This window comes from Linepithema humile, chromosome 2 (genome assembly GCF_040581485.1).
Source record: "Linepithema humile isolate Giens D197 chromosome 2, Lhum_UNIL_v1.0, whole genome shotgun sequence".
In the NCBI taxonomy this organism is placed as follows: domain Eukaryota; kingdom Metazoa; phylum Arthropoda; class Insecta; order Hymenoptera; family Formicidae; genus Linepithema; species Linepithema humile.
In genome coordinates this window covers 7,393,535-7,420,988 of record NC_090129.1, presented here as the reverse complement: position 1 = coordinate 7,420,988, position 27,454 = coordinate 7,393,535, and the positions used below count along the sequence as shown (strand labels likewise).

The window sequence follows — 27,454 nt, the reverse complement described above, 5'->3', positions numbered from 1 at the left end:
TGTTTTTGTTCTGAGCAGGTCAATGCAAGGAGTGCAAAAACTTCAATTCCATGTTCGCGATAGTGTCTGGTTTGGGCCATGGCGCAGTGTCGAGATTAAGGGCTTCGTGGGAAAAACTGCCAACCAAATATCAGAGATTATTCAGTGATTTACAGGAGTTAATGGATCCCAGTCGCAATATGAGTAAATACCGGCAGTTGGTGGCATCTGAACAAACGCAACCACCGATAGTGAGTCATCTTTATAACGAATAAAATATTTTTTTATTGATATTTCGTTCAATTTTTATAATTAGCGCTTAATTTAAAATAACCAATTAAATGAATTTTATTTTAGATACCTTTCTATCCAGTTGTGAAGAAAGATTTGACTTTTATACATCTTGGTAATGATTCAAGAGTAGAAAGCTTGGTAAACTTCGAGAAACTCAGGATGATCGCGAAGGAAGTGAGAACGCTAACAAATATGTGTTCTTCACCCTATGATTTACTAACGATGCTGGAGAGAGGCGGTCAACCACCGAGTTCTGCGATGGTTGCGTTGAATCAAATGACTACTGGCAATCAAGGTAGTTTTTTTATGCTATTTCTTATTGTTGTTTTCAGTTTTAGAAACCGGCTAGGTTTTTTAAAGACTTAACTTTCGATTTAGAATATTTAAATAGATATCAAAATAAAGTTCTCGGATAAAGTTGAGCTGAAAAAATAATTTTCTGATTTCTAAAGTTTAAGTATAGTTTTCTTATCTACAACGTCACGATTTATAGGCGGCCAAACTGCAACGGTGAAACGACGAAAGAAATCTACGGCTGCTCCGAATCCGAAGAAAATGTTTGAGGAAGCGCAGATGGTTCGAAGAGTGAAGGCTTATCTTGCGAACATGAAAGTGATCACGGATGAGGAACGACTGCATCAACTTTCCGTTGACTGCGAGCCGCATGCAGGAGCGGTCGCGGTTGCCGCGGCGGTACCTCTGGGTGGCAGTCGAGGAAGAAGGCACCCGTCGCCTACTTTGTCGACTACCAGTAGCGCCAGTAGTACCAGTGAAGGCAGAAAGAGTATACAAGGTCGGTAAATGTTTAAAATTGATATTATCCCCTAATTGTGCTATAATTAATTTTCTTCGAGATCTTATCTTGTAATTTTCATCGATTATTATGCCTTCAGGTACAAAATTTGGTGCCGCGTCGCCACAGGCGGTGAGAAAGATGCTGGCTCTATCAGATCCTCACAAGACACGACCGTACCAACCTAAGCACTGTCCACCGCCGTTACCTGTCCCGGGGCTGGCGTTGCATTCGAGCGGTTTGGAGCCTAGTCCAGGCGCGCCTAGAAGAGTAGGATCCGGCAGTAGGGTGCCGATGCATGAACGATCCCACAGTGACACCCCTGCCAGTCTACCGCCACCTGTCGATCTTAGCGCGGAAAGTAGTAGCGTAACTAGCTTGAGCAATCTCCAGCCACTGAGGAAAACCTTGACAAGTGGTGAGTACCGTTATTTCACTTAGAAAATGGTTGAAGCGAGATGCTGTCCATTACAACGATACGTCTAAATAGACCTCGACGTTATTTTGCGGTACTTTTAACAGCTTTTTATTTATTTGTAACTTCTTAGATCGCGATAGACTGTTAACTAAACTCAATATTGACTTAGTAGACACGCATCTCGCGAAGCACCATCATGCACCTTCATTGCTCGTTATATACACTGGTCAGGTCTCGCAACAAGAAGTCTCATTATTATGCACGCTGCACAGCCGTTTACGCAATTCATAAATGTTCCATGTTATTTAGTTGGATCCATACATACACGTACACGTATACACGTACACGCATCTTGTACGCCGATTACTGTAGCGTGAGCTTTACTTTTCGATCGGACGTCACGAGTATCTCGAATTCCTAATCCCAGAATGAAGCGCGGCTTCGATTCGGAGCTGTCATACCATGGGACATACGAAGTCGTATGTTAACGATACCGGTGTCCACGGTGGAAAATCATAAAAAAATTCCGACACACAATTTTGCAAGTTTTCAATATTATCGTAAACAAAAGAATGATACACAGTTTTTATGATCTAAGTGAAACATTCAATTAAATAAATACGATTTAATTTTTAAGAATTTGATAAATATCGTTGGTTTGTCAGTTTAAAAATGACGTACAGTCGCGCTTTTATTAGTGATAAAACATATATATATATATATATTTCTAAACAGCAGGAAAAAGAGATAGGAACTTGCGCGAGAGGCATGCAATTGAGGTGCGGCGAGACGGTTATAGTTAACGTTAGGTTCTTGCGCCGGTTTAGAGAGTAAGGAGATTACGAATAAGGGAAAATGAATGCTAGCGTGTTTAGCGAGATCGCATCAGGGCTTAATCTCCCGGCTGGAACGTGTGTAGTGATAGAAGTGTCTTGGGGACGTGTGCGTAGGTTCGGTGACGAGCAGTGACAGTGGTCATAGCACTCAGCTGGACAGCCACAGCGGGAGCAGCGTGGAAGCGGGCGGCAGCCCACCGCCACCGCAAAGACGGCATTCCGCTCTGCAAGGTACGTAATCAACAACACGAGAGTGAAACGAGAGAACGGATTATGAAGTGTGCTCGTGTGCTATTCCTCTTGCCCGATTCGTAGACCGTAGTAGAGAGTAGTAGAGGTAGTAAGTTTCTTTCGCGTGTTTTTTCGTGCCCGCCGTGTCGGACCGGCTGCTTCGAAAAATCGAGATGTCTCTTCACGATAAAAAGATATTTTAGATTACGTTTCTTTCCGAATGTAAGATTACGGTCACTTATACATATTATCCATCCGCTGTTCGTTTTATTGTTTTTACGATAGCTTTGTTTTCTTGCATTATCTGTCTGTTTTTTATGTTGCCAGACAGCTACGTGTTACATAGTCGTTGTGTTCAGTATTAGTATTGTTGATGGAGTGTCAATTAAGAATTGGGATCATTGTAATTTCAGTGAGTCCAGATGCTATAGACATTAAGAAAATAATTTCCATGTTTGATTTTGTGGTGCGATGTTAAAGCATTGAGAATTAAACTGACCGAAATTATCGCGGTTTCAATGTTTAGTATATTCACCCTTGAACATCACGTAGTCACGGTTTGCGTTTGTGAGTTATTTGCAATGAATATACATGATTTTATATTGACTTATCGATGAATTAGTATTAGGTGTTTCTGTTGATATGTTCTTTTATTATTTTGTATTAATTATTCGTCATTTGGATCGTTGGCTAAGTTTTACCGTTGAGAAACGTATGTCCCATGGCCACTTATCCCTCAACATCAATCGAGTTGCTATAAATGCTACGAGTATATGAAGAATTAAGTAATATTAAACATCACGTGCCACTTCTGTATCGATTATTCGCGCGTTATCGAGCACCGCATATGTAGTATAACAATTGTGCTTTTTAATGGCTTTCTTAAAAGTTCTACCGCTTCTGTAAAATTCGCTTGACACAGCTTGTCACGTCGACTATCACTCGCTTAATCACGCAAGCGGTATCTCATGCGTTTTACTCGCTTGTGATCGTGCGTCGAATCTTTCGAGAAGAGTCTTTGCGCCGCGCGAAATCACGTCGATTTGTTTTTTTCGAGGCTCATCCTCGCCGGGTTTCCAGTAACGGCACAAGTCTGTAAATTTTGTACAAAGAAAAAAAAGAAATGTCGTATGTGGCCTCTGTATGGTGCAGGGTCTGTTATAAGAGGCGGGGCACCTCCATTCCCTCAGGCGGTAGCAGTATTACCTCCGCTTCCTGCCAATCAGAATCACAACCACAATCATCATCACCACCATCACCACCACCAACATTATTACGATCATCATCATCATCACCACCAACCCCCAACTCCTCAAGGTGAGTCCGCGACTGTCTGCCTGTTTTCATCTGCCTGGCCTGCATTGAATCATTGCGTTGATCTCTCTTACTGTCTATCCCGAACTCCGAACAGAATGTCGTTACTTTTGAGGATGCGAACAGTATGGCTCTCTCTCATGCATGCGAAAAACGACGTGTTGGCCGATGGAGAATCACCTTGCCGATCTCCGGTATCTTTATATAGCTTGTGCTTTGTATGGTCTTGACGCGGATGTCGCCTTCTTTGAGCAAAAGCGATGTTCTTTGGTCTCTCTGGTGCGTGACGTTGCCCGCCCGTATAACTATTAATTAAGCGAACGAGTCTGTCGATGTGCACGCTGGTGACGAATGCCATCATCCATTTTCTAGCGTACGGCCTAGAAATGTTAAGTGCTGTATCGAATTTGCTCCATTTGCGTTGTATTTGCGCGTCCTCTGGAATTAGCGGAGATAATTGAATACTCTTTTCAGGGTACTAACTACACGAAACGGTATATCTGTGCTTCTTTCCTGTGGGGCAGGTTGTGTGGCGAGTAGCGGAGAATGTCTTGCGGTTTCCTTTAAACTCGTTTCCTTCTCGCGGATCTCGGTTGTGAGCGAGCGCAACATTTTTTTTTCCTTTAATAATTATTAAACGCTGCGATTTCTTTTATGGCAGATAGAAAAGGTAAAAGCGCAAAGTTTTAACAGAATATATTTGGGAGATAAAATATACGACCGCGTGGATCATTAAATGTTGTGGATAAATTTTTATTTTAATTTATTCTTTTTTATGAATTTCTTTCCAAATATCTCTCGCGTAAGATGCTTATAGATTTTTAATGTCTGCTTAATTAAGATTGTATGTAGCGGACATAAATGAGCGAAATGTTAATGCGCGCGATGTTCTCCCGAGCGCTCGTTTACAAGCACTGCATCCGCGATGGTAGCGAATAATTGCTTTGTCGGCGAGAGATGAAGGATGTTGAGGAGGCGGAAGGAGGTGGCGCGAAAAGGAGAGAAAGAGAGAGAGATCGAGCAAGTCAAGGGTTTTCAGGTACTACGGGATTAGGAGTAAACATGGGCCTAGGGATGTCAGCCTCGCTGCCACCGCCTGGAGCGGGCACTACGACCATAATGACGTCGATGGGCACCATAGCGGGCAACATGACGTCGTCGATCGCAACGATGCGGCCCGGCATGAGTAACACGCCGCAGTGCCGTCAACCACCGGCGTACAAAGTCGCGCAACAGATGGCGAGATTGCACAGACTCGGTCGTGCTAACAGCCACGAGGGGGTTACTTATCGGGGCACCGATCACGAAGATGGTACTACATCTAACCAAATCACTCTATCGTTCACACATAGTTTACATTCACGTTTATATACACATCTATTCGGTTTACATTCGCTGAGTCTTCATACGCTCCCGTTTTTAACGTTTACGCACGGCGAAGAGTATTGATTTGAGCCAGCAAACGTCAGCTTACGCTACGTTAGAAGAGTAATTTTCGCAGATACGTTTCCACCATTGATTTGCAACGCTTCTTTTTTAACATTTTTTTAACGCGTGCGCGCTGTCGAAAGCGGCTATTTTGACGCTGTGCATTTCTAACTTTTGTGTGTACCATTTAAATGGATACAACAATTTTGAAAGTTCTTTCTCTCGACATGATCTCTAAAAGATATAATATATGGCGTAGTTAAAATCCAATTCTTCAACACTATTGTGAACACACAATCACATGAACATAGTGACAATATTACCATAGTTGTCGATCGGCCGATATCACGTGTGGTTCTTATTAATTTGTAAATAAATGCTATTTACTTGTAAATGAACGAAGTGCCTGTACAACGTGTTAAAAGCTTGTGTTTAATCAATGTGATCGCCATGTAGCGCACTCATTCAGCATAGCCACATAATTTCATAATAATCATAACTGTTGAATAATGCATCAAAACGATGTTATGTTAGCAATCACTGCATAATACACTAGCTTTGTCATCATTGAATTTTGCATTGAAACGTTATACTAAATTATTGCGGTTTGTTCCCATCATTTACCTTTTTTTGTGAGGCATGATTCGCTGCTTGCATCCATGTCGCACGTGTTATCCCTCATTCATCTTTCTTTGCATTGATTGTTTGTGTCGATTGTTGATTTTTCTCGTACCAGCTCGTTTGAACATAGATTTAAAGCTCGAGAAAAGAAATGACACGGGTTTTATTTATAAGCATCGCATTAGCGAGAGACTCTAAGGTTTAAAAATATAGAGAACAAGTACAAAAACTATATACGAAATGCATTATCATTTAGCATGCAATTATAGCTTTTAATTTTTAGCAGCGATACATCCTTCGGTGTAATTCTTCGCTGTAATACTGAGATAATCTCATCATACGTTTTTACCTATTTAAATTAATATTATTAAATCGAACAGGACTGCACGCATTAGATCATTTTTGTCCGAATTAGAGTCCCTCGTACTTCGATCACCATACGTGGCACTGCGGCGTGTCACTTACTAAAACGCATTTTGAAATGTTGCAGATGACGAAGACGCCCAAGTGTCGGCGGTTTAAGTGGTCCATGAGTTTCGCCGAGTTTCGGTTATTCCGTTTAGTTAATTTCGTCATACCATTTCTTTGACACGGTCAAAAGAGAAATCGTTTCCACAAAGCGATGCCACGTGCGAACCATTACGAAAAAAGAGAACGGCGGGGGAAGAACGGCGATGCACGATCGAATCTTCCCGCAATGGCGAATATCGTTTTACATTCGTAACGAGTAGCATCCCCTGATTTTGATCGTGTATTCAATAACCGATTTAATACGACACTTCGTTCGTCCTTTGAGCCGCGGGCCAATTTTTCACGCGATCGAGACCTACTCACACTTTACTGTAAGGAAAGGCGTTTATTCTTATTTAAACAGAGCGGTTGTCTTCCAAGGGTTCCCGTGACAAAACCGTGAAGGAACCATCGAGAATCTCAAGCGTCAGAGTATTTGTACAACGTACCGTCTATCGGCACTGAAGAACGACAAATATAACTGGCGAACGCCGGTAGGCAAGAGAAGGCGATATAGGAGAGTACTTTTCTTTTATTAGACTGAAGGAACACTTCTCGAGTAGAGGCGCTCGTGGGCTCTCACGAGATGACGAGAGAAGCGAATTAGACGACAGAGAGAAAGCGATCGTAATATTCTATATAAATGTGTAATAAAATCGAGTCCAAAGATGTTATATATATATACTGCGTGTCGCCAGAGAAAGTACGAATGATGGCGTGTCCTGTAATATATACTTGGTAGGTTAATCCTTAGTGTCCTGTAATAGCATATAAGTTGGTGTAAATAGCATAGTGTTAATAATATTTAGCGAGGAGAGGAAGCAGAAACTACGAAAGATGAGACAAAGATTCCATGTGAAATGTTTAGGATCGTACAGTTGACTGTCATGTCTAAATTAATGACGTTTCGACGTTTACAAGTTTAAGGAACTAAAACGATTCACTTCTTTATCATTGAGAAAATGGAGACATTTGCAATTGTTCTAGATTTCATTCGTCTTCGTCTTTATTCGAAACAGTTTGTTCCATTTTAAATGCCTTGCTTTTAGAAGATTTTTATTGTCAATTTCTAGTATAGAGACAATTTTAATTTTACGAGGGAAGTTAATAGTGTTTTTAATGTTGACGTGATTAAGTACAAAAGGAGGAAAATTTCTCGAAAAATTGGTTACCATCGAGACAACTGTTTTTTACAGCAGCGGAATCTTTTTTTAAGCGCGCGTCACGAAACTACATTTCGCTCCATCTGTTTTTTTTTTTTTTCTTTTACGAAGAACATATAAATTTTAATTTTAACTCGCAAGTAAGTTATTATTTCGCATCTTTCAATCTTTATCTCTTATCTTCAATCTTATCAGGCTTCACGATTATTTTATCGATATCGGTAATTTTAATTTTAGTTTACTTGCGTAGTCCACAATGTTCAAAAGAAATGTTTTCAGATCGTATCTCGTAGAATTCGAAGGCAAGGACAAAAGGAAGGAAAAAAGCATAACGTTTCTCGCTACTTTACATGTCTGTCTGTACGAGGGAAAAGCGGTCGGCTTTATTATCGTAAGTTTACCCATGTATATTATATACACAGACGTAAATGTGTGTGTGTGTGTGTGTGCGTATACGCGCGCACACGTACATACACGCGCAGATATATGCTCTTGTCCATTTAAATGTGACTTGAGTCCTTTTACAAGTATTATAAAGAAAACTGTAATTCGCGTGCACGATATGTATCGATGCGTTAGCAAAGAGGGCCTAATTACCCGGGCACCGTTTTTGCGATTGCCAAGTATGCGGAAAACGAAAGAGCGCGCGCGAAAGAAAATAAAGGAGAGTGTGAAAGTGTATGAATGTTATGTATGAGAAAACAATGGGAAAAGAGAGAGAGAGAGAGAGAGAGAGAGAAAGAGAGAGTATCGAGGGTCAACACAGTACTTTTCTGGATACTCGGATCTCTATTATTAATTACATTCCAAACTTCGTCTTGCCGTGTGCTTTCATCCCTCGATATGCCTTCCATCTCTTATTAAAAAGAAAAAAAGGAGGAAGTAAGAGCTCTCAATTAATAGACTGCCGTTTAGGTATTACATTTTCTTTTGTTAATCGTCTTCTTTTTATTAAAAGACCAATCTCGAAATCCATGAAGACTGTGTTACTCTTCGACGTAGTGTCCAGTGGTCCCGAAGGATCGGGCGGGAAAGTGATCCAGCTCGGTCCTTTGGGACGGGAAATCAATATATTTACTTCATATTCATATATTATATCTCTCTTTGTACATATCCTAACAACTTTTAAATATTAATATCTAACGTTCTCGAAGAAATTTTTAAGCGTATCTACTGATAATTAAGATTCTTCGTAATGCAGCATCAAAACCAAACTATTTTCTTTTCTTTCTCTCGGTTCTGACAAGTTATTTTTATCTTGACATGTTTTTTTCTTTTGTCATATATCTTTTAAGCGTGTCAGGCTCTACGTCATTCCATGTGCATTTATAACTTTTGAGCGAGTTTTTATCGAGAATTCTGAATATGTGTTAGTTTTGTTATTTTATTATTTATTTCAACTGGTATATTGGCATACTTCAAGAACTTTTAAATGCAAGAAACCGCTATTACGATAAATTTTTATGCCACATCTGTGCAATAAAATGTACGATTTGGAAATTTTTACGTATGTGAAATAATTGTTCTGGGATTCTCGGTGGAAAATCAAATTTTACGTATTCCGGTAAAGTTATAATAACTTAGGTAACGATGTACATTAGTCTCAAACTAACAGAGCCTGGACGCATTGGTTAACTCTTGTTCTTTTTTTTTAGAAAAATTCGATTTGTAAAAAAGAAAAAAAAAACAGTACAATGCAGCACGCGAGAATGTTTTCTGAAAACGGAGATTAAGACGAGTCGTATCTCCTTCGTCTCTTTCTTTTTTTATTTATATCATACCTTGTTCTGTTGTTTTAATTATTTATAATCCCGAGATATTCGACTATAACGCAGACAGCAGGCAACAGAAAATCTTTTGTATTTAATTTGTTTAATAAAACTTGGATCATAGTACAATGTCTCCCGCCTTTTCAGTTTTCGTTCGTTCATTGATCCCATTACACAACGAGATCCATCTCTCCCATTTGCGTATTAACGATTTACAACAGTACAAAAACTAACTAATACTTTGACAAAATTCTTCAAGGTAAATACATGTATACAGGTTTCCTCGCGTGAAATGACTCTGTCGCACGTTTTGAAAAGTATGAGAAACAGAAAAGCATTGCGAACAAAAATGTCTATGTTTAAGAAAAATGAGCTATTTCCGCGCCGGCACAGAAAGGCGTACATACCGGCACACATATGCATCTAAAAGATGCCGTAAAGAAAAGATTAGTACGTCTCTAAAAAGACACGTTAGTGTCTTCTTCAAGATCTCTCGGATATTTCTTGAGTGTCTTTTTATGCTTTTCTGAAATTTTAAAATTAACGTAAAACTAAAATATTTCTCCCTACGCTGATTTTTTTTTATTTCTAATATCTTTCGAAAGATGCGATCGTGTCGCTTCACACCCTGTATTACGATTTTGTACATACATAGAACCAAGTATCTTTAAGTTTCGAGATTTGTTTTGATTAATAAACCGCTATGTACGGTATTTTATTGATAACGATAAGTGCATCGAATTTTTCAATTCATTTTCAATACATTCGTTGAAAATCGAAGAGCCAGGCGCTTTTCAGAACACAAAGGACCATAAAGTTTATTATATCACTCTAGCCGTGCGAATATGTTTGTTCTTAGAATATATATACTCGTGCATTTGAAGAAAGCGCGAGTGCTTTGATGAACGTTAATTATAATTAATACCGTGCGTAGCGGATCATCTGTTGGAACGAAGTTGATAGGTGATATTACTGCTACTATTTTGTACGATACGATGTTTTGTATATCTGTCTACCGTGCGCGTAGATGCGAAGAGTCTACCGATTATTTATATAAGTGGTAAAGTATTACATTGGATGCATATTTAAGATTACCATTTGTAGAATTACGCGGCTCAGCTGTACTCGCGAAGGATCACTCGCATAGGTGTTATAGTCCCATTAATGTACACCTGTAAATCCCTCCCTGCAAACAATATATGAACAATTAAAGGATTGGTAAAGAATCAATGACGAATTTATTTACCGTCTCTCGACACAAGATGCGCACGAAATATTTTTCCATTCGGAGGGAAATTTTAAGTATCAAAAAATGCGGTTCTTTTTACGGTCAGAAAAATGTCGTGACTTGAATGGCAAGGAGTGCATACCACCTTACATTCGTGCGGCTACCACATGGTAGCGGTTGACGAGCACCTGTTGCTTTAGACAGGAACCAACTGACAGTCAAGGGTTAGTCGATTCAGTTACGCGTAAAATTGCGACTTTGGTGCACACTGTCTGTAACGTTTCCCCTGCGAGACGTATTTCGGCCTAATTCTGAGACGTTTATTTTATTCAAGACTAAAAATTTTGACTAGAAATTGTGCTCGAGGATTATTTGCAGTTTTATTATCAGTTTAATAAATCTAAATTGAATTCAAAAAGATTTAACGATTATGTCTTGATTTACATCTCATTAAAAACTTTTAATTATATTTAATCTAAAATTTTATATCATATTATTCATAATTGATATAATTTCAGGATAAGTGTTACCACAATATCTCGTAACTTTCGTTCTCTTATGATACATTTTGTATTTCATATCCAGTAAACAAATGAACTGTCTAGCGAAACGGAAACAACAATTATTGTGAAATTCTCAAAGCGTAAGTAAGATGACAAAAATTTACAATAAAAATAAAACGTCAATGTTTCACGGTAACGTACGTCGAGGAAAGATAGATGAAGGCGGCCGAGGGTGCCTTTACCGAGCGGATAGCTTTTCTCGAGCGCTTTTCTCGAGCGGATACATCGAGGCGATAAGGACCGCCGATCTAGCGATCCATGGGGATATCATAGATCCTCGCTCATATCCCTTCCTCCATAAATTTCGCAGCAGCACTCTACCTCCTACCATCGTTTCGCCATTTCCCTCTCTCTGCGGCGAGCCGATGCACGATGCAGGGGAGAAAGAAACGCCGCCTTCCGACCGGCACGTAGTTGTTCGAAAACCGCTCTTACCTGCGCCGTGTGTGCGCTCGGTTTATCGTTCTCTGCGCGCGTCGAGAATCTGCTGCTTCCTTGGCGGTATCCCGATCGCACCTCGCGATCGGCTCCGGAATTGCGACGCTAATCACTTCCGGTTTCCGGTTTCCGCGGTTTGCCGGAGCCGCGATCGACGCTCAGCCGGGGATGTTTCCGTGAATTCGCGATTATCTCTCGGCATTCGCGAACATGCGCGTTGCCGAACATCACGCGCGAAGGATCAACGATCGATGATTAGATCGTTAATTATTATTATCGCGACTGATAATTCCACTTCGTGAAAGGATTCGCCGCTGATGGATATTATCTGTGGGATAACTGGATGCTGCATGATGTGAGTGGTCCAAATGTGCGCGATTAATTCGAGTGCATTATTGATAATAGTACATTGATCGATGTAAATTATACAGAATTTGCGCGCGCGTTTTGCGATCAGTTGTCATTTGAAATATTCGCGGCGGATCCGTTTAGTTTTATTGCGCCTGTGCATTCGGCTATCAGAGACTCGTGCAAAAAGTACTGATTCAACGAATGTCTTGGACGCGATCCTATTTGAGATTAGCGATATCTTACGAAAGGTGCAAGTACATGCATTAGGCATATGCTTTTGCTTATCGTTTTTCGCGTGGAAGTGCGCTTTGTACGGAGGATTATTAAATGTTTCTGAGTGACGTGGAGTGTACTATAATCGAATCTCATCGGAGATCCCGCGGTAGAATATAATCTCGCCTTAATCTCCGTGAATGATTCGACAGGACGAAGTAGTTCGTTCTTACCCGACCAGTCTGGCGTATGGTATTCATTGCAACGTCCTCGGCAATCTTCTATCATTGAAGATCTCCGACATTATCCAGGCATGATTTTCTTCGTTGTTCGAGACGATCTGTTATCGAAGAGTTTCAAGAACGTTTAGAAAAAAGTCGCGAGGCAGATTCTAGGAGTATTTCGAAAACGATTTGGAAAAAATCATTTACAGGAAAAAACAATTTGTTTTTTAATAGCTATATTTGTAACAATCTTCTATTACTGACGATTTCCGAGATTGTCTGGAGAGAACTTTCTCAAACGATTCAGCTTTTAAATCTATTTTAATTACCGCGTGTAGCATTTGAATAACGAGCATTTGAACAAAGCGAGAATCTCGTGGTTGCCGAAGGGAAGCGGAAGAGGTAATTTCCAATTCTTCCCGCGAACTTCCTTCGTTTGCATAAACGCTCGATTAGTCGATCGATTTATTCTTCGATTAGTCGATCGATTCCTCTTCATGTAAATAGCACAAATTTTATCGAAGGTTATTAAAGCTTTTATTAATTTTATTATTAAAGCTTTTATGAGCGATATGACGTATCGTAATTGGACCTCGGTGAAGATTTCAAAAGTATCCTGGCGCAAATAGAGCGTGGACTCTCCGCTCGCTTTAATCTCAGTGAATGAATCGACAGAGTGAAAATAGCCGCAGTGTCGATACCAGTATCCGGTATCTTTTTCAACGTGATCAGACGTGAAATGAATTTAGCGTCCATTCTGTCGATATCCTGTCGCTGAAGATTTTCACAGTCATCGAAAAGCCTTTGAAGAGAATAACGAGACGTACATTTTCTATAGTGAAATTTTATCTTCGAGACCCGTCGGTGCATTAACACGCACCTTCGTAATCGTTTCAAGAAAACAATAATCTCCTTGTGCGTCGCGAAGCGGGAGAGAGGATCACGGCGCTCCCCCGCGTGTGAACTTTCGTCGATTGTCGGCCCCTCAGCTTCCAGCGTGATTCATCGCCGAGGTCGTTGGTTGAGCGGGTCAGGGACGAGGAAGGTAAATCCCTGTTCGTATTACGCCGGGCTTCAGGTCGATGCACGTACGCGCGGCAACCTGAATTTCCGCGCCATTTACCGCGACAACAAGGCTTCGGGCACACTCGGATACGGTGCGTCGCGTCGCGCTATTTTCATCGTGGTGACGATAACGTTCCGCATCGAGTACGATAACGACGCCTGCCGCCGCGCTGTCGTCCCTATTGATGATTTATCGAGTGCTTGCGAATCCAGTCTGAGTGTTCCGTCGATCGCGAAGTGTGTTTGGATCCTTAACCTAACCTAACCTAACCTAATAGAGTAAGTACACAACGGAAGAAGCGATCGAAATAATAAGTGCATTGATTTTTTGGAAAAAGGATCGGTACGAATGTGTGTGGTGCGATACTTTTTTCGGACGAGTGCACACGAGCCGAGCGATACGCGATAATAGATTGCGTCAGTAAAAAACGTGAATTTTATGTGCAAATGTGAAGGAGATAAACAAGTTGTCGAAGAGAGACTTCTCCTATTTTGGATTTCTTTGAGAATTCTTACGTAAGATCGGCATTCAGTTGCTCGCGTTTCTTGCTCATTCCGATATTTTAGTGATTAATCATATAAAGATAGAGAATTATTTGCAATTCTTCGTCAGTTGGAAGCGCTTGTGCTAAAGTAATTAAAAGATTAGCGCGTAACGCAATATACGTGTATCGCGGTAACGGTGAAATAGAGCACATAAGCTCCTCTTTCGAAGAGCACTTTTATTATCTATTGAACAACGATAACGTCGCGCGCAACGACTGACAAGCTATTGTTGATTACGTGCTCGCGCTCTTATTAAGCGCTCGGAGGTTCGTTAAAACGGTATCCTGCCGATTAGGTTCGTCGCGGAGCGACGTTTGTGCGCGACTCCGTCGTCTTTAGTTTCTGCTTCTCTTTCCGATCTTTGTGCGGTGTATCTCACAGGATACTCTCCCTCCGTCACGCTCGACGATCGATGAGTCAAAAGGACGGCGACATAAAGGCGGATGAAATATCGAGCGGAAGGAAATACCGAAGCGACACGCAAGAGTGATACGTGCATCCGTTCTCTCGGCATTCTGTTGGTAAACGGAAAGGAGCAATCGCGTCCCTGAAGGAGAGATCTCTTCCTCGAAAGAAACAAAACAGCCGGCAGATACGTCGCCGTTAAACGCGAGCGAAAGGAGGATCACTCGTCAAGGAAGATTTATTGCCTTGCGATTCGACGTCTTCAGTGAGAAAACCGCCGTGCAGTCAGGTCAGTAAACAGATTTCACATGTTTGCGAATCCGACATATTACGGATACTCGTACATTTTCCTCGTCGATTCAACTGTTTTCCCATTTTATTATTTCGAAGGCAAACAGTTGAACATATATATATATATATCTATGGTTTTGATTTGATTTACACTATTTTATTTCTTACTCTCTACGTGAAATTATGAGCGGTTTAAATTTTTAAACAAAAATTAAGTCTTACAATTATAAAATTAGTAATTCTTTCGCCTAATGAGATATTTTTTCTCCTTCGGCTAATTTTCTTTAGATTTTCTTAAGATTTGTATTAGATTGTGTATTACAAATGGGGTACTAAATATAACACTAATTGCGAAATAAACGCGTATCGCGCAAGTTCATCTTGAGAATTCGCGAAACCACTTGCTAATTAAGTGCGAAGCCTCGTTTAGCCGCGCGTGATGCGTTCGCACAGTGAAAACGAGCGGAGGGTATTGTGTGCCACTCGCAGATGCGAGGTCCAGCTTGCGGAATCGCACGCGCAGCCAGGCGGGTAAACGCACTCGCTCGTTACGACCGAGGCGAGTATGGCGAGCTGAGACGTAATGGTCCGTTCGTAAAACGCGAACTTTCGTATTCGGTCGTTATTTCCGCATCAGTCGGTCGGATAATCTTCGCGGATGGCGGCTACCATAAATATCCTACGCGCCCGTCTACGTGAATCGACCGATGTGCTATTTTCGCGCGACGAAAACCATGTTCCATCATCGCAGCCACTTTCTCTCCGGTGATCAACCAAGCGACAAGCAAATTTCAATATATCAGCTTTATTGATCTACCGAGATTTGTGTTACGCGTTCGAAACTTCTCGCCACGGTTTGCCTCTGCGGCGTTAAATCCTGAATAATTTCGCACACATTGTGTTTACTTAATCGAGCATTAATTGACACTTTTAAGCATAAAAATTTGGAATATGAAAGAAGCTGCACATAAAAGAATCAACGAAAAAGTTGTTCAAAAAGCTTTCTTGAAATCCTCAATGGCAAACCTACTTGATTTTTTTTAGTTTTATAACGTATGTCGTAAAATGTATTGTATTTTTTATACTAAGTCGAACAATGCACACAATGGGATAGTTAAAACGAGAAAATTAAGTATTTTACATTAAAGCTTTCGTAAAAAAAATTTCTGAAAAACTGCCGTGTATGTTGGAGCGCTAGGTCAATGCAATTAAACTTTTAGCCCTTTGTATGTTAATATGTATACATTGGTCAAAGAGAGACGCATGTTGCAGCCGCAGGACACATATATACGATGCCTGGAAAACATTCATTGCGGCTGCGAGACTGTGTTGTGTCTCATGCTAAATTATTCGCGACAAACAAATACATGTCATTCTAACTTTTAAATTCGGTAGCAATTGTTTCGCATTTTTGTGCAATTGCAAGGATTAATTCTATTCTTATAATTAAGTATAATATTTTGCAAATAACTCATCTGAGATTAATAACTCGGAAGTGGTCTTGGCTCTTAAATGAAGTTTGTTTGTTTCTCGCTATTCCTTATCGCTCTCACAGGCTTGCGACTTTCTGATACAAGAATGCTTTTCCTGATAATATAGATTGTTGTCGTCTGCGAGTGTTCCCGAATTTAAACGGCAGACGACGTTATCGATATAGGTCAATAATCTATGGTGACACACTGTCCTACTTTTGGCGGTCAGCTGATCGTAGTACCGTAATAGTTATGTAATAGGCAATGCGGTACCGCGCTACGCACACACGTTGAATGAATTTTTAAAACGTAACTCGGTGAAAAATTAACGTAACAAGATGGAACAAAAACAGCTCTTCTCTGTTTCGTGTCTTGCACATGCTTATGCTTAATGCATGTACTCTTATCATGACACGCATACATAAATAAAATATAAAACTGGAATATAAGACTAAAAAAGGTTTCAGACCAATTTTGGGACCTTCTTTAGCTTTAGGGGATGTAATTGGTAATTGTGATCATGTGTAAACGTCGTTATTTTGCGCCCCGACATCGGCGCTCGGTTCTTATAGCTCTTTTCCGTTTACTTCTTTGTAATTGTACAATAGAATCATACGTCATACTATTGTGGAAATATAAGAAAGACCTTATCTGATAATTACAGAATATTTATTTATTCGTAAATGATATTCATCTTTAACTTGCGGAGGTTGAGTTCAGTCTATCAATAGGAATAATAAATTTAGCTCGTTAGCCAACGCATTCCGATTTGTAAGGAAAGATTGCATGAATTGAGGACTATTAGCGTAGGCGAAATTTATTCTCGGTACATTGGAAAGCGCAGTTATCAGATCTATCCGGCTGAATATTTTTTCGGTTTAAACGAGCGATATAACGACGCGCTGCGTCGCGACGTGGGCCGTTACAAAAGACTCCGCGGTGAGATTGGAGCCGCCACGTGACTGTTAATTATGGCAATGATAATCATGATGAGGAAAGTAATGACGTGGGCGAGTACAATGAGCGGAGCAATTAACGCTGCGTTACTCGCGCTTAATCGTAACAGCGGTATTAGAGCATCGTGCGCATCACGAGCGTGATTACATAAAGAGTAATTAACGTCCGTTATACGGATGTCTGACAATGAGTAAATTATCAGTGATAGTCGATCTTGCTTATATCGTTATTATTCGGCATTAAAGCCGTATTTATAACACCGTTTCGAGTTAGATTGTGATTCGCGCGCTGCACTCCTGGCGTTAATGACTCGGTCATTAACGGCACTTTTTCGACGCTTCATTCACCGAAACGTTAGTTTTCGCGGGCACGGATATATAACGCATCGTGAGAATGATGTCTCGAGTGCAATATGCGAATTGCAGAATTATTAACAAAATTACTACTCTTGGTCCTTATTATCACATGCTAATTATTCCCGTAGAGAGTAGGGGCAGTATTGAAATCTGCAATTAAAATGATGCTTTTATGTATGAGTTTGTAACAATTCAACCGTGAATCGTGCCGGATTAAAATTCTGCAGACACCCGGTACGTGAGCAGAAGCATTACACAGGAGAAAGCGTTTTTCACGGTAAGATCTCGTTCGCGGCCCTTGAACTTGCTTGCGCGTTCTACGATCGAATCTTCTACATATATCGAATCAGGAAGCTGCGTAGTCTTGATGCGGAAATGGAAATTTTAAGGATAGAAATGATTGAAAAGAGCATCGTCTTTCTTGTTTCCTTCTATTTTCTTTGCTTGCAATTTTCATGCTTATTCAGGTATGATGGACTTATTTAGGCATGGATAGGCTTTAATATTAAGATAATACAAGATTTTATTTTTAAAAGAATATTTTTCATTAAAATAACTAATTTAAATTCAACTAACCTAACTTTTCTCATTTTTCTATGATTATAATGCAAGAGATTGTCATTATATACATGATAATCTTTCTTTATATATTGCGACATTATAAGTAGAAATATCAGTTTTATAAAATATAATTTTTTTGTAAAATGCTCTTTTGTTTTCATACCATATTTAGTGCTTTCAACACGCACGTAACATTTACTATAAAAAATATTAGACTTTTCTTATTTGAGTATTCCTGTTCCTGTTAGAAAACAACATTCTAGTATATCATGTTAATACCTGTATATTATTTACTGAAGATCGGCAAGATCAAGTTTCCTTCAAACAACTTGTCTGACTAGTGTCGAGATGCAATCACGTATAAGACAAGCTACGGTGACGACAGCAATGGCATTAATTCACACCGCATTTGTTTTCTTTTATTACATCTCTGCAAGCAGGGGTGATTCTGTTGTATCTCGCCAAGATTTTCACGTCTCTATTCACGTTGCGGAACACGTACGACCACCCGTTAGATGAACGGGACGGTTGCACCGTAAAGCATCACCGCAGAAATTCTCTGCGTCATCTGTCGATCGTCTGCTCATTTTCCCTTCAATCATACTTCTCTCACTCACAACTATTACTCTTCCTCTCATCTCTGCCCCTCGTATCGTATTCGCTTCTACTCTCTTACATGCCACTTTGCGCTCTAACGGTGTGCTTTTATTAACTTTATCCTTTTCACCGTCTGCTTGTCGCGTTTCTTCTTATATTTCTCTAGCGTTTCTATATGCTTGGCGATTTCTAATAATTCTAGTTTTCTTCTTTTGTTGACTTATTGTCAACACACAAGTCATCTCTTATCGTACTGATTTTACATATTTATTTTTCTGATATATAAAATTGCTGTACTGGTTTGCTTCTTTTTAATCTTAAACTCACTTGTTTTTTTTAATCTTACTCACTCACTTGTTAATTTAATTTTGTGCTCTTATTGTTAGTTTCCTCCGTCCTTGCTCTTTGCACGCTCGTTGAGTTTGTTTTCTTCTCATTACTCGTAATATTTGCTGCTGTAACAGCAAGTTTAATTTTCTGTGTGTTTTTTTTCTCTTGCACTTTCTAATCTCTTTCTGTCTGCAACCTGTTTGCCACTGCAATTTCTGCAACCGTCTGTTCGCACTGTTTCACAATATCGCGATCCTTACGTCCATTCTAATGTGGATTACGATTGGTTAATATCGAACGACAACAAGGCATGCGACTACGATAACGACCCACCATCCTATGCTTTGCCATATATTATTTTCATAATTGTGAGCGTTAATTTTGTAATACGTTTATTACGCATCTATTTTATAATATAACGCACACTTGATAAAATTATAAATGTAAGGATTGTAAATAGAGCTTTTTCGCGTGTGCAGTAAATTGACGATCTCGATAACGTTCAAAAAAGATATGCGCTTTAATCTGCACGTTCGTGCACGATTGTTTGTTCTGTCTCTGATGCATTTGCGCATTATCTGCTCGCGAACAGTATATCATAATGTTGCAAGCAAGACTTATAAATGTTTTATAGACTTATAAAATAATTTTTTTTTACATATTAAAACAATTTGCGATACTTGTTCTTTCCAAACTTCTTTCAGAGAATCGCTATTGTTACTTCTTTTTTAATTAATGTAGAACTTAACATTGAGATACTGAACGTTCTCAGGCTGCGAATCGCGAAGATATTTCTGTATAAGCGACTGTGAACGGAAGCATTGGCTGCATCGCATTAGGTTCCAAGGTAGCGAATTCACAGCACCGTTAGAATCGTCCGTCTTGTGTGACTCTCTCTCTCTCAAGAGACGCGATACCTCCTCGGCTCCATCACGAACGTGACTTAGTATGTGCAAGTCACACACTCGCTTGTGGTCCAGCGTCTTTTCATTTTCGATCGATGAGTTGCGCACGCGAGACGTTTATGCAACAGGTGATAGAAACTGTACCGGCGATCATAATGCGTGGGCTTATTGTTAATAATATTATTATTGCAAATAATGGCGATAATATTCTGGGATTAACAACGGTATACAATATTAAAGATCCATAATACGTACATTTATCATGGTAGATTATGACGTCAGAAGTGGCGAAATCTATTCAATCCGTTTTTGCAGTTTATCCGCATGTGAATGATTTTGCGTCCATAAAACCGGTTCAGTTTTATGAAACATGCTTGTACATACGTCAGAAGGTCTGCTATCAGATCGATATTACATAGAATAATTGCTAACATCTATTATAGCTCTCGTTAATTCTAGAGCTAAGCCATTTTCTAACAACCACTCTTACTTTAATTTTTTATGCTTTTCATGTTACGTAAACAGTATAAATTTGTTTTCGCGACAAGATTCTGATGTTATCGTTTCGCTATTTTTTATTAAAGAGTAAAGAGGCGGAATAATCCGTTGCAATTAAAAAAAACATAATAATATTTAGATCAATAAATTCTTTAAAAATAATGCAAGTAAAGTTTGCTGCATGCATATTTCGTTCTAAGTCTATCCATAGTCGGTAATGCTCTATCATTGACGGCCGATGGCAATGTATCTTGTTATTTTCTTAAAAATATCTGTTTTGTTTATTTTTTAGGCAAAAATAATTATTTATGATGTCAGGCAATATTCCAGTCATCCAAGTTTATTGTACAGGTGAAATATATATTTAACAAAACACCTTGTATTGCTCAATACATAGCTAGACTCCACTTTTCTTCAGCAAAGCTTCAAATCGAAGCTGAAACTAGGCCTTACTCGCTCGGTAATTATTAGACAATATTAGATTGTTATTTCTTTTAAACTGTCCATAAAATATAATTAAAATATTCTGCTTTAACGCCTTCATGAATATATAAATCAGAAAAACCTGGATATCGCATTGCGGACGAAATAAATAATACATGAGATATGAAGTATTGTAATCGATTTTTATCACTTCAAAAAGCTATTATCTTGTTTATTATCACCTTCGAAAATAATTAGTATTAATTTTAAATTCGATTGAAAAGAAAGACATTTTGATGACTTAATCTTCTAGAATTAGATGATAAAATTATACAGATTGTAATCATACATTTAATCTCTCAAATTTTAATTTGAGATATGACTACGTTGAATATTATAAACGCAATAGACACTACTTTGTTCGAAATTCTTTTTTTAGAAAAAAAAATCAATTTTGAATTTATAAGAAAAAATCAAGATAATTTTGAAGTAACCTATGCACAACGTGTCGGTTTGTCATCGCGGTTTATTTTATGCGGTTTGTAGCAGTATTGCTTTACACGGTTGTACAAAGCGCGAAGGTTCCTCGCGGACGACAATTTTTTCCTGGAGGAAACCGCTCGTTTTATGACAGCCATTCGAGCTTGTATCCTACTGTCCGTCACCGACAATTTATCGTCGATGTTCGTCGCGGCTTTACGACTTCTCCGTTTTCTACGACCGCTCTTTCACTCTCATTCCAGATATATCAGCCTGTATTGATTATGCCAGTAGTAGTCTAAGCGACGTGTTAGTATCGACCGGTGATAGGTGTGGGCGGAACGCGCACGTTCTAGTTTTCTCGACCCGAATTACTCGATTTCCTATGCCCGTTTAAATTTCATATCGAATTTTTGTGGTCCAGGCTGCTGCTGTGATCGCGATCGATAGTCAAAAAGAAGTCGTGTTTGTTGAACGGAAATTTAAAAAGGTTCAAAATGCTGGACGTGTCTTGCTTTTTTAATCGAAATGTTATCGATTTCTTGATTGCTGATGTTTTAAATAATAGGGGGTTGAATATGACATAGGTATCAAATTAATTTAAAAAGTTACACAAATGTTAAAAGTTAATGACACTATAATTAAATATTTTACATCATAAAATTTAGCTGCAGGATTTTGTCTGTACAATAAAAAAGTGTTACAAAATGCGAAACTATTTTTTATAAGATTAAAGAAAAATTATATTAGTGTGCGTCAAAGAGAGCAGATGGTAGATCGAATGTACAGCGTGTAATTTTTTCGAAGTCAGCAATATACAGAAACGTGTGTCGGTTACCTGTTACGGATCCCGTGCATTTCTCTTCGTAAAGCTGAAACGTCTAATCTTTCGCTTTCCTCAAATTGATAATAAACTTAAAAATATAAAATACATAAGTGTATAAAATTCTCACAAGAATCGCGGAGCACTGCGCGGCAAGAATTCCGAAATCAACCCGCCTCGTCGGTAGGAGGGTGGTATCAGTTGGGGCCTAATGACGACGGCCTCATCGTGTGGCGCAACCCTTCCTAGCGTCCGCGTTCGCGTCGCAGGAGAGGGAGTTTGGGGAGGACGTTCGAAAAAGGGAGCGCAGTCGCGCGCGGCGAACAAGCACCCCCGCATGCGGCGCACTGGCCGCCCCGTCGTCAGTCTCGGCCGGTCGACGACGGCCGAAAGTCGCGGTCACAGATGGACGAGAAACGAGGGGGCGGCAGGCCTTGGACGGACAGACAGAGAGGAACGATCGAGTCGGAGCGGCGAACGGGAACGCGCGAGAGGACGAGAGAACAGCCGGCAAAGAAGCACCGGCCAGGGGAGAAGAGGAAGCGCGGTTGGAAAGGCTATTCGTCAGTGTCGTACGTTGTTTCCGTGGAATCGGACGGAATCGAGAGCGGAACACCGAGAGTCCCGGCGTCATTGGGCGGCCAGGCGGAGAGAGGGCGAGAGCGGAACCAGACGCGCTTTTTCGTGCTCAGTACGCGCGCCGCGCTCGGTTCGTGCGCTGTTCGTGTCCGCGTGGCCGAGGTATTTGCCAGTGTCCGATCCTTGCGTAAGATAGGTGTCTCGAAAGGAATCGTCCTGCAGAACTGAATTTCTAATCTTTAACGTTGAGAAATTGTTTTGAGAAGTTTTAAATCTCTTTTACAAGTTTTTCATTTTTGCACGTGATATTTTTGAAATATTTTCTGTACATAAATTGTAGTGATATGTAGCAAAATGATGAAACACGATGTTGAATTTCGATTATTACTACGAAAGGTTTATTTCAGAAGCCTATTTTTGGCTTTTTCAGTAAGAAAATTTATATTAATATTGAGAGAAAGATTAGGAATTCAATATTTCATAGCGTGGACACTTAAAAATTCCTTTGACTTGATCGATCTTTTGCAGAACCGAAAATGCGCGTCAATTATCAATTGAATAAACCTAGAATTTTCCGAGTTTTCGTCACTAATAAGTCACTAATAGTCCGTGATCATTTGCATGCGTATCGTTCTTATCGCGAAAAGGTAACCTAAATGAAATCATTACATTAAATAATTTTGTTTTGAAAAAACGAACATTTTTAGATGCTAGTCGTACAGACAAAATTAATTTTCAGTTGAAAAATATATCACGTAAGATTATTTCGTAAAAGAAATTTTAATTTAATAGTTAAACAGTTGCTAAGCATTCAAATTTGGCTAGTATTATAAGTTTTAAACAGTATGTAATAATAAGTAATTTTTTATTAAATTAATTTAACGAAATTCTAAGAAATTACCGCGATAAAAAGGATATAATAGAATAAGATTAATATTTTAAGTGAGTATATAAAAAAATATTTTCTTGAACAGCTAATTAACACATCCAGTGAATTCAGCGTAGGACGTATGAAACATTACAACCGTACATATAGGTGAAACAATCCGAGCGCGTGGCAAAAGAGGGGTGGCTTCGACACGTGTAGACACGTGGTAGACGAACATTGAGAATTGTAGCGCCATTCAGAATCGTGTTCGTCGCTTTGCGAGTACAGTTCTTTTCTTGCAAAAGATTGGTAAATCGTTCGATCGGTCGAAACAGCGGGTTTCACACGCGTGTGGAATTTAAATTCAATCGTTTTACTCTCTAACTATTACGCATGATTAGTTTTCGCTCGAAATTGATGCCACGATCGAAATTATTTATCGTCGTTGATTGTTACATTCACGCTGTATTAAAACACATTAATTTTGTTTAGTTTTTAAATAAAAGACATAAAACTTTTTTTATGTCTTTCTCTCTTTAATTGGCAATAATATAATTTAAATTTAGAAGTTATAAATATACAAAAATTTTATCTGTTTTCAACAATAGAAATGCGGCAGATATCGGAAGGTTTGTGTCTTCTATTCATAACATAAAAAAATAAAATTTGGCAGAATTGTATTCGTATTCTAATTTCTGGCTCCGCGTATAACAAGTCTCCATGTGCGAAACACGTGCCGCGTCGCTATCATTGAAACGAAATGGAAAGTTTACAGCGGAAAACCAGTTTCTTCGGAATGGGTAATGAATAATGAGATAATAAAGTCCCTCTTATACCACAACGTTTTGATCTGACGTCATAGTGAGGAAAGAGTTTATCGACCCTAGTGGGAAACTCGTAACGATCCGATTGATAGTTGTGTTTTGCAGTATCGTCTGTCCGGATGTGCGATCTGTTGTCCTATCGGAGAAAAAGAACGGACATTCCGCAATTGTATATAATATATATTAGCTACGCTCCAAAACGACCTTGCTGGTATTGTTGCAGTCAGTGCGGTCGAATGGTTGCGGCATGATACTTATGTAATCGATGTTTAACGTTGCGACATAGCTGACGTATACAAGCATTGTTTTGCTCATGGTATTTTATTTTGTTCAAATTTTATTAGCGATTTATTAAAGCAATAAGAGAGACATCTTTTTGCACATTGAGTAGCTGTTGGAATAACGCAAAAAGAAATTGTTGCTTATAGAATATTCTTTCCATAATGAATAAAATGTCGCTTTGCATTTGCGATACTTGAATTAGCAAAATTGTGCACGCAGCATATCTTATCTGTTGAATAAAAAAATAGTTTCGCTATGTTTGAACGACTTCAAGGCTTTCGTTCACGTTTCGCGAATCTGTAACGTTACGTAAGAAACATCGGTCATGCCAAAAATGGTGGTCGCGAGACCTTGTCCGCTCTTTCTCTTCTTTGTGTTCGTTTCCTTGGCTTGATAAGTATTACCTCATCGAATTGACATTACGTTAAAGTAGGCCGCTTCACGCGAATCATAATGATCGTGTCGTTTTTTTGTAAACAATCGATAATATTTTGATGAGATACTGTATATAAAATAATGTTAATTTATAAGACCTTTAAAAATCAAGGCTTTCCGCGTATATTGAAATCATATCGAGTGATCTGAAAGGAGAATCGGCGAGGGTTCTGGCGGGTCTTGGCACTGGAAGAATTCACAGATGTGCAGTGTATAATCGTGGATCATCCAATGCCATCACTTGCTGGATACCGGATCAGCGAAGGATCATCGGCCTGAATCACCATCGGTTTCTCGATCACCGATATTGCTTTTCCAGGATTTATCCTCATAGAATATGTATTAGAAACGTCGGCAAAAATTTCGTTCTGTCATAAATCAACGACAAAGGATATACATAATTTGACTTCCAAACGTATCGCGATTTGGAAGCGGAATAACATTATGGAGATCGCCGTCGCAGCCGGGAAAAATCGTTTTGATTTCGTAAATCGAACAATTTTCTGAAATTCGTGCCCTGTCATCGCGTAAGCCTTATGACGAAACGGTAAGCAAAGCGATCAGCAATCCATAATGGGTATCACCAGACGCTATGGATCATTAGCTAGAGCCTCTCGAGCGTGTCCTACGCCTTCCCAGTGAAAGTAGATGCACTCCGGTGAAGCGGCTGTGTTTGCTGCAGTTATTGCTCCCGCTGCCGATGCGGCCGATTAAGAACGAGCGATACGGCGAATGGTAATCCTTTCCCATCGGCAGTGATGACCAATAAATTGCTTGAGGATGGCGAAGCGTTTTCCCGGAGAAATAGATTATCGACGATTCGGATTAACCACTTCGGTGGTCTGACATTACGATTTTGATTACTATTGTTCCTGGGATTATCGAGGCCTGAAGGTCGAATCAATTTCACGAACCGGAAGCAATTCTCGTCTTTTGGCTATCAAGGTAGCTTATTGATTTTCAACATTAACAGTTTTAACTGTGGAATGTCAGAGATTGGTTTGTGTAACGATGATATAAAACACAAACGTTGCATCAAGATATGTTCTGCGTCGTATCATTTTTTCTGTCGCAGTATTAAAATAGGTATAAAATGATACGTAGCGATTATGATGTAAATCACGTAATAAGAAGATAATGCATTCCGCAGTAAAACGCACTGATATGATCTGTGGCTATGATTAAATGGCTGTATTCTCCCTTCTTGGAGGTTGCAAAAAATAAAATAAAATAATAAAATCACTTCTTATCTATATTATATACCTTTGATATCCTCGAATTTACATACAAATCCTCATTCATTGAGAACCAGAATTTCTTTATTTCTGCAATGAATTATTCAACGTATTTCTTCTATGCGATAAAATATTTCGTCATAATAAAATATAAATTAAATACAAATTTCTTATTGGTTTAAAAATTTACGAAATTTGCAAAAGTTACATTACATTTACATTGATTGTCGAACAATTCTCCATTTAAACTCGTCTTACTATGATGTCTTATGAAACCATGATATCCCATCAATTTCGTCCTTAGAGCGCCGTGTGTGGGATTAAAGTTATCGAGATCGAGGTATTGGATGCTGCCTGCCTGGATCGCTTCGCGCGAGCGGACACGTATGGAGTGTTCGATTAAAAGGAAAAAGAGGCGGTTTATCTTGGCGTTACGTGTAGCTACGCGGCGAGCATAGGTGCCCACATTTTCTCGGAGGTGCGCACCTGCCGCAGATAAGAAGCCTATCGCGACAGGTTGTAAATGCGGGACCCGTTGCGGCGCACATTGGTGCTTCTTTTTCGAAGCGTCTTCCAGCATTCCGAACGTTACTGTGAATCTATGAAAAATTTGGAATATGACATGCAAACAATTGCAAAGATTTATGCGATTTTTTACATTTTTAAAATTGCAAATCCGTGCCTGTAAGAATTAAGGCAAATTTATTTTCAACTTTTAGCGAGATATCGATCCCGCAGAAATTGCACACGTCATAGGTCATAGCTTTACTTATGACGCAGTTTTTCAGAGTTGCAAATATATTTCTTGCGTCAATCCGTGATGCAAATAGAAATTAAAAGTGACATGTCCGGTGTTGTGAAAACAAATTGCAAAGTTTAGCTGCTGGCCGAATCTTTTGCAAGATTGATAGTTTAGCTAAAGTGGATTAAAACGGATTTATACTTCTCAGTATCATAAAAGAAGTAGTCAAACAAGCCTCATTACTGTTTTACAAAGAACCACCGCTTTAACCGCAAAATGCTAGAAATTTACGTAATTTTGCAGCAACGATGTCGTTATGGGGAACTTTATTAAAATAATCTTGCCGCTTAAAATTTGTACAAATTACATATTTTGCATGATTTATGGCGGAAGAATGACATCGACGA

General features: G+C 39.3%; 2 protein-coding genes across 14 annotated transcripts in view; both read left to right on the top strand.

Annotated features, from left to right (window-relative positions):
• The window catches only part of LOC105678707 (rap guanine nucleotide exchange factor 2-like), a 111,040-nt gene extending 100,454 nt beyond the window's left edge, over nt 1–10,586 (top strand). For 6 of the 12 annotated variants that reach the window (XM_067349522.1, XM_067349528.1, XM_067349521.1 and 3 more), the window contains 8 exons: nt 19–230; nt 337–568; nt 767–1,066; nt 1,167–1,484; nt 2,435–2,551; nt 3,704–3,868; nt 4,905–5,177; nt 6,405–10,586. In XM_067349522.1, coding sequence (XP_067205623.1) covers nt 19–230; nt 337–568; nt 767–1,066; nt 1,167–1,484; nt 2,435–2,551; nt 3,704–3,868; nt 4,905–5,177; nt 6,405–6,436 — 1,649 coding nt within the window. In that variant the 3' untranslated portion in view covers nt 6,437–10,586. The remainder of the gene's footprint in view (nt 1–18; nt 231–336; nt 569–766; nt 1,067–1,166; nt 1,485–2,434; nt 2,552–3,703; nt 3,869–4,904; nt 5,178–6,404) is intronic. The other 6 variants (XM_067349523.1, XM_067349526.1, XM_067349527.1 and 3 more) reach the window with 6 other exon arrangements.
• Nucleotides 10,587–13,079: 2,493 nt separating this feature from the next.
• LOC105678706 (uncharacterized) overlaps nt 13,080–27,454 on the top strand; it is a 51,399-nt gene continuing 37,024 nt past the window's right edge. For both annotated transcript variants that reach the window (XM_067349561.1, XM_012378237.2), the window contains exon 1: nt 13,080–14,678. The gene's annotated coding sequence lies outside the window, so the exon portion shown is untranslated. The remainder of the gene's footprint in view (nt 14,679–27,454) is intronic.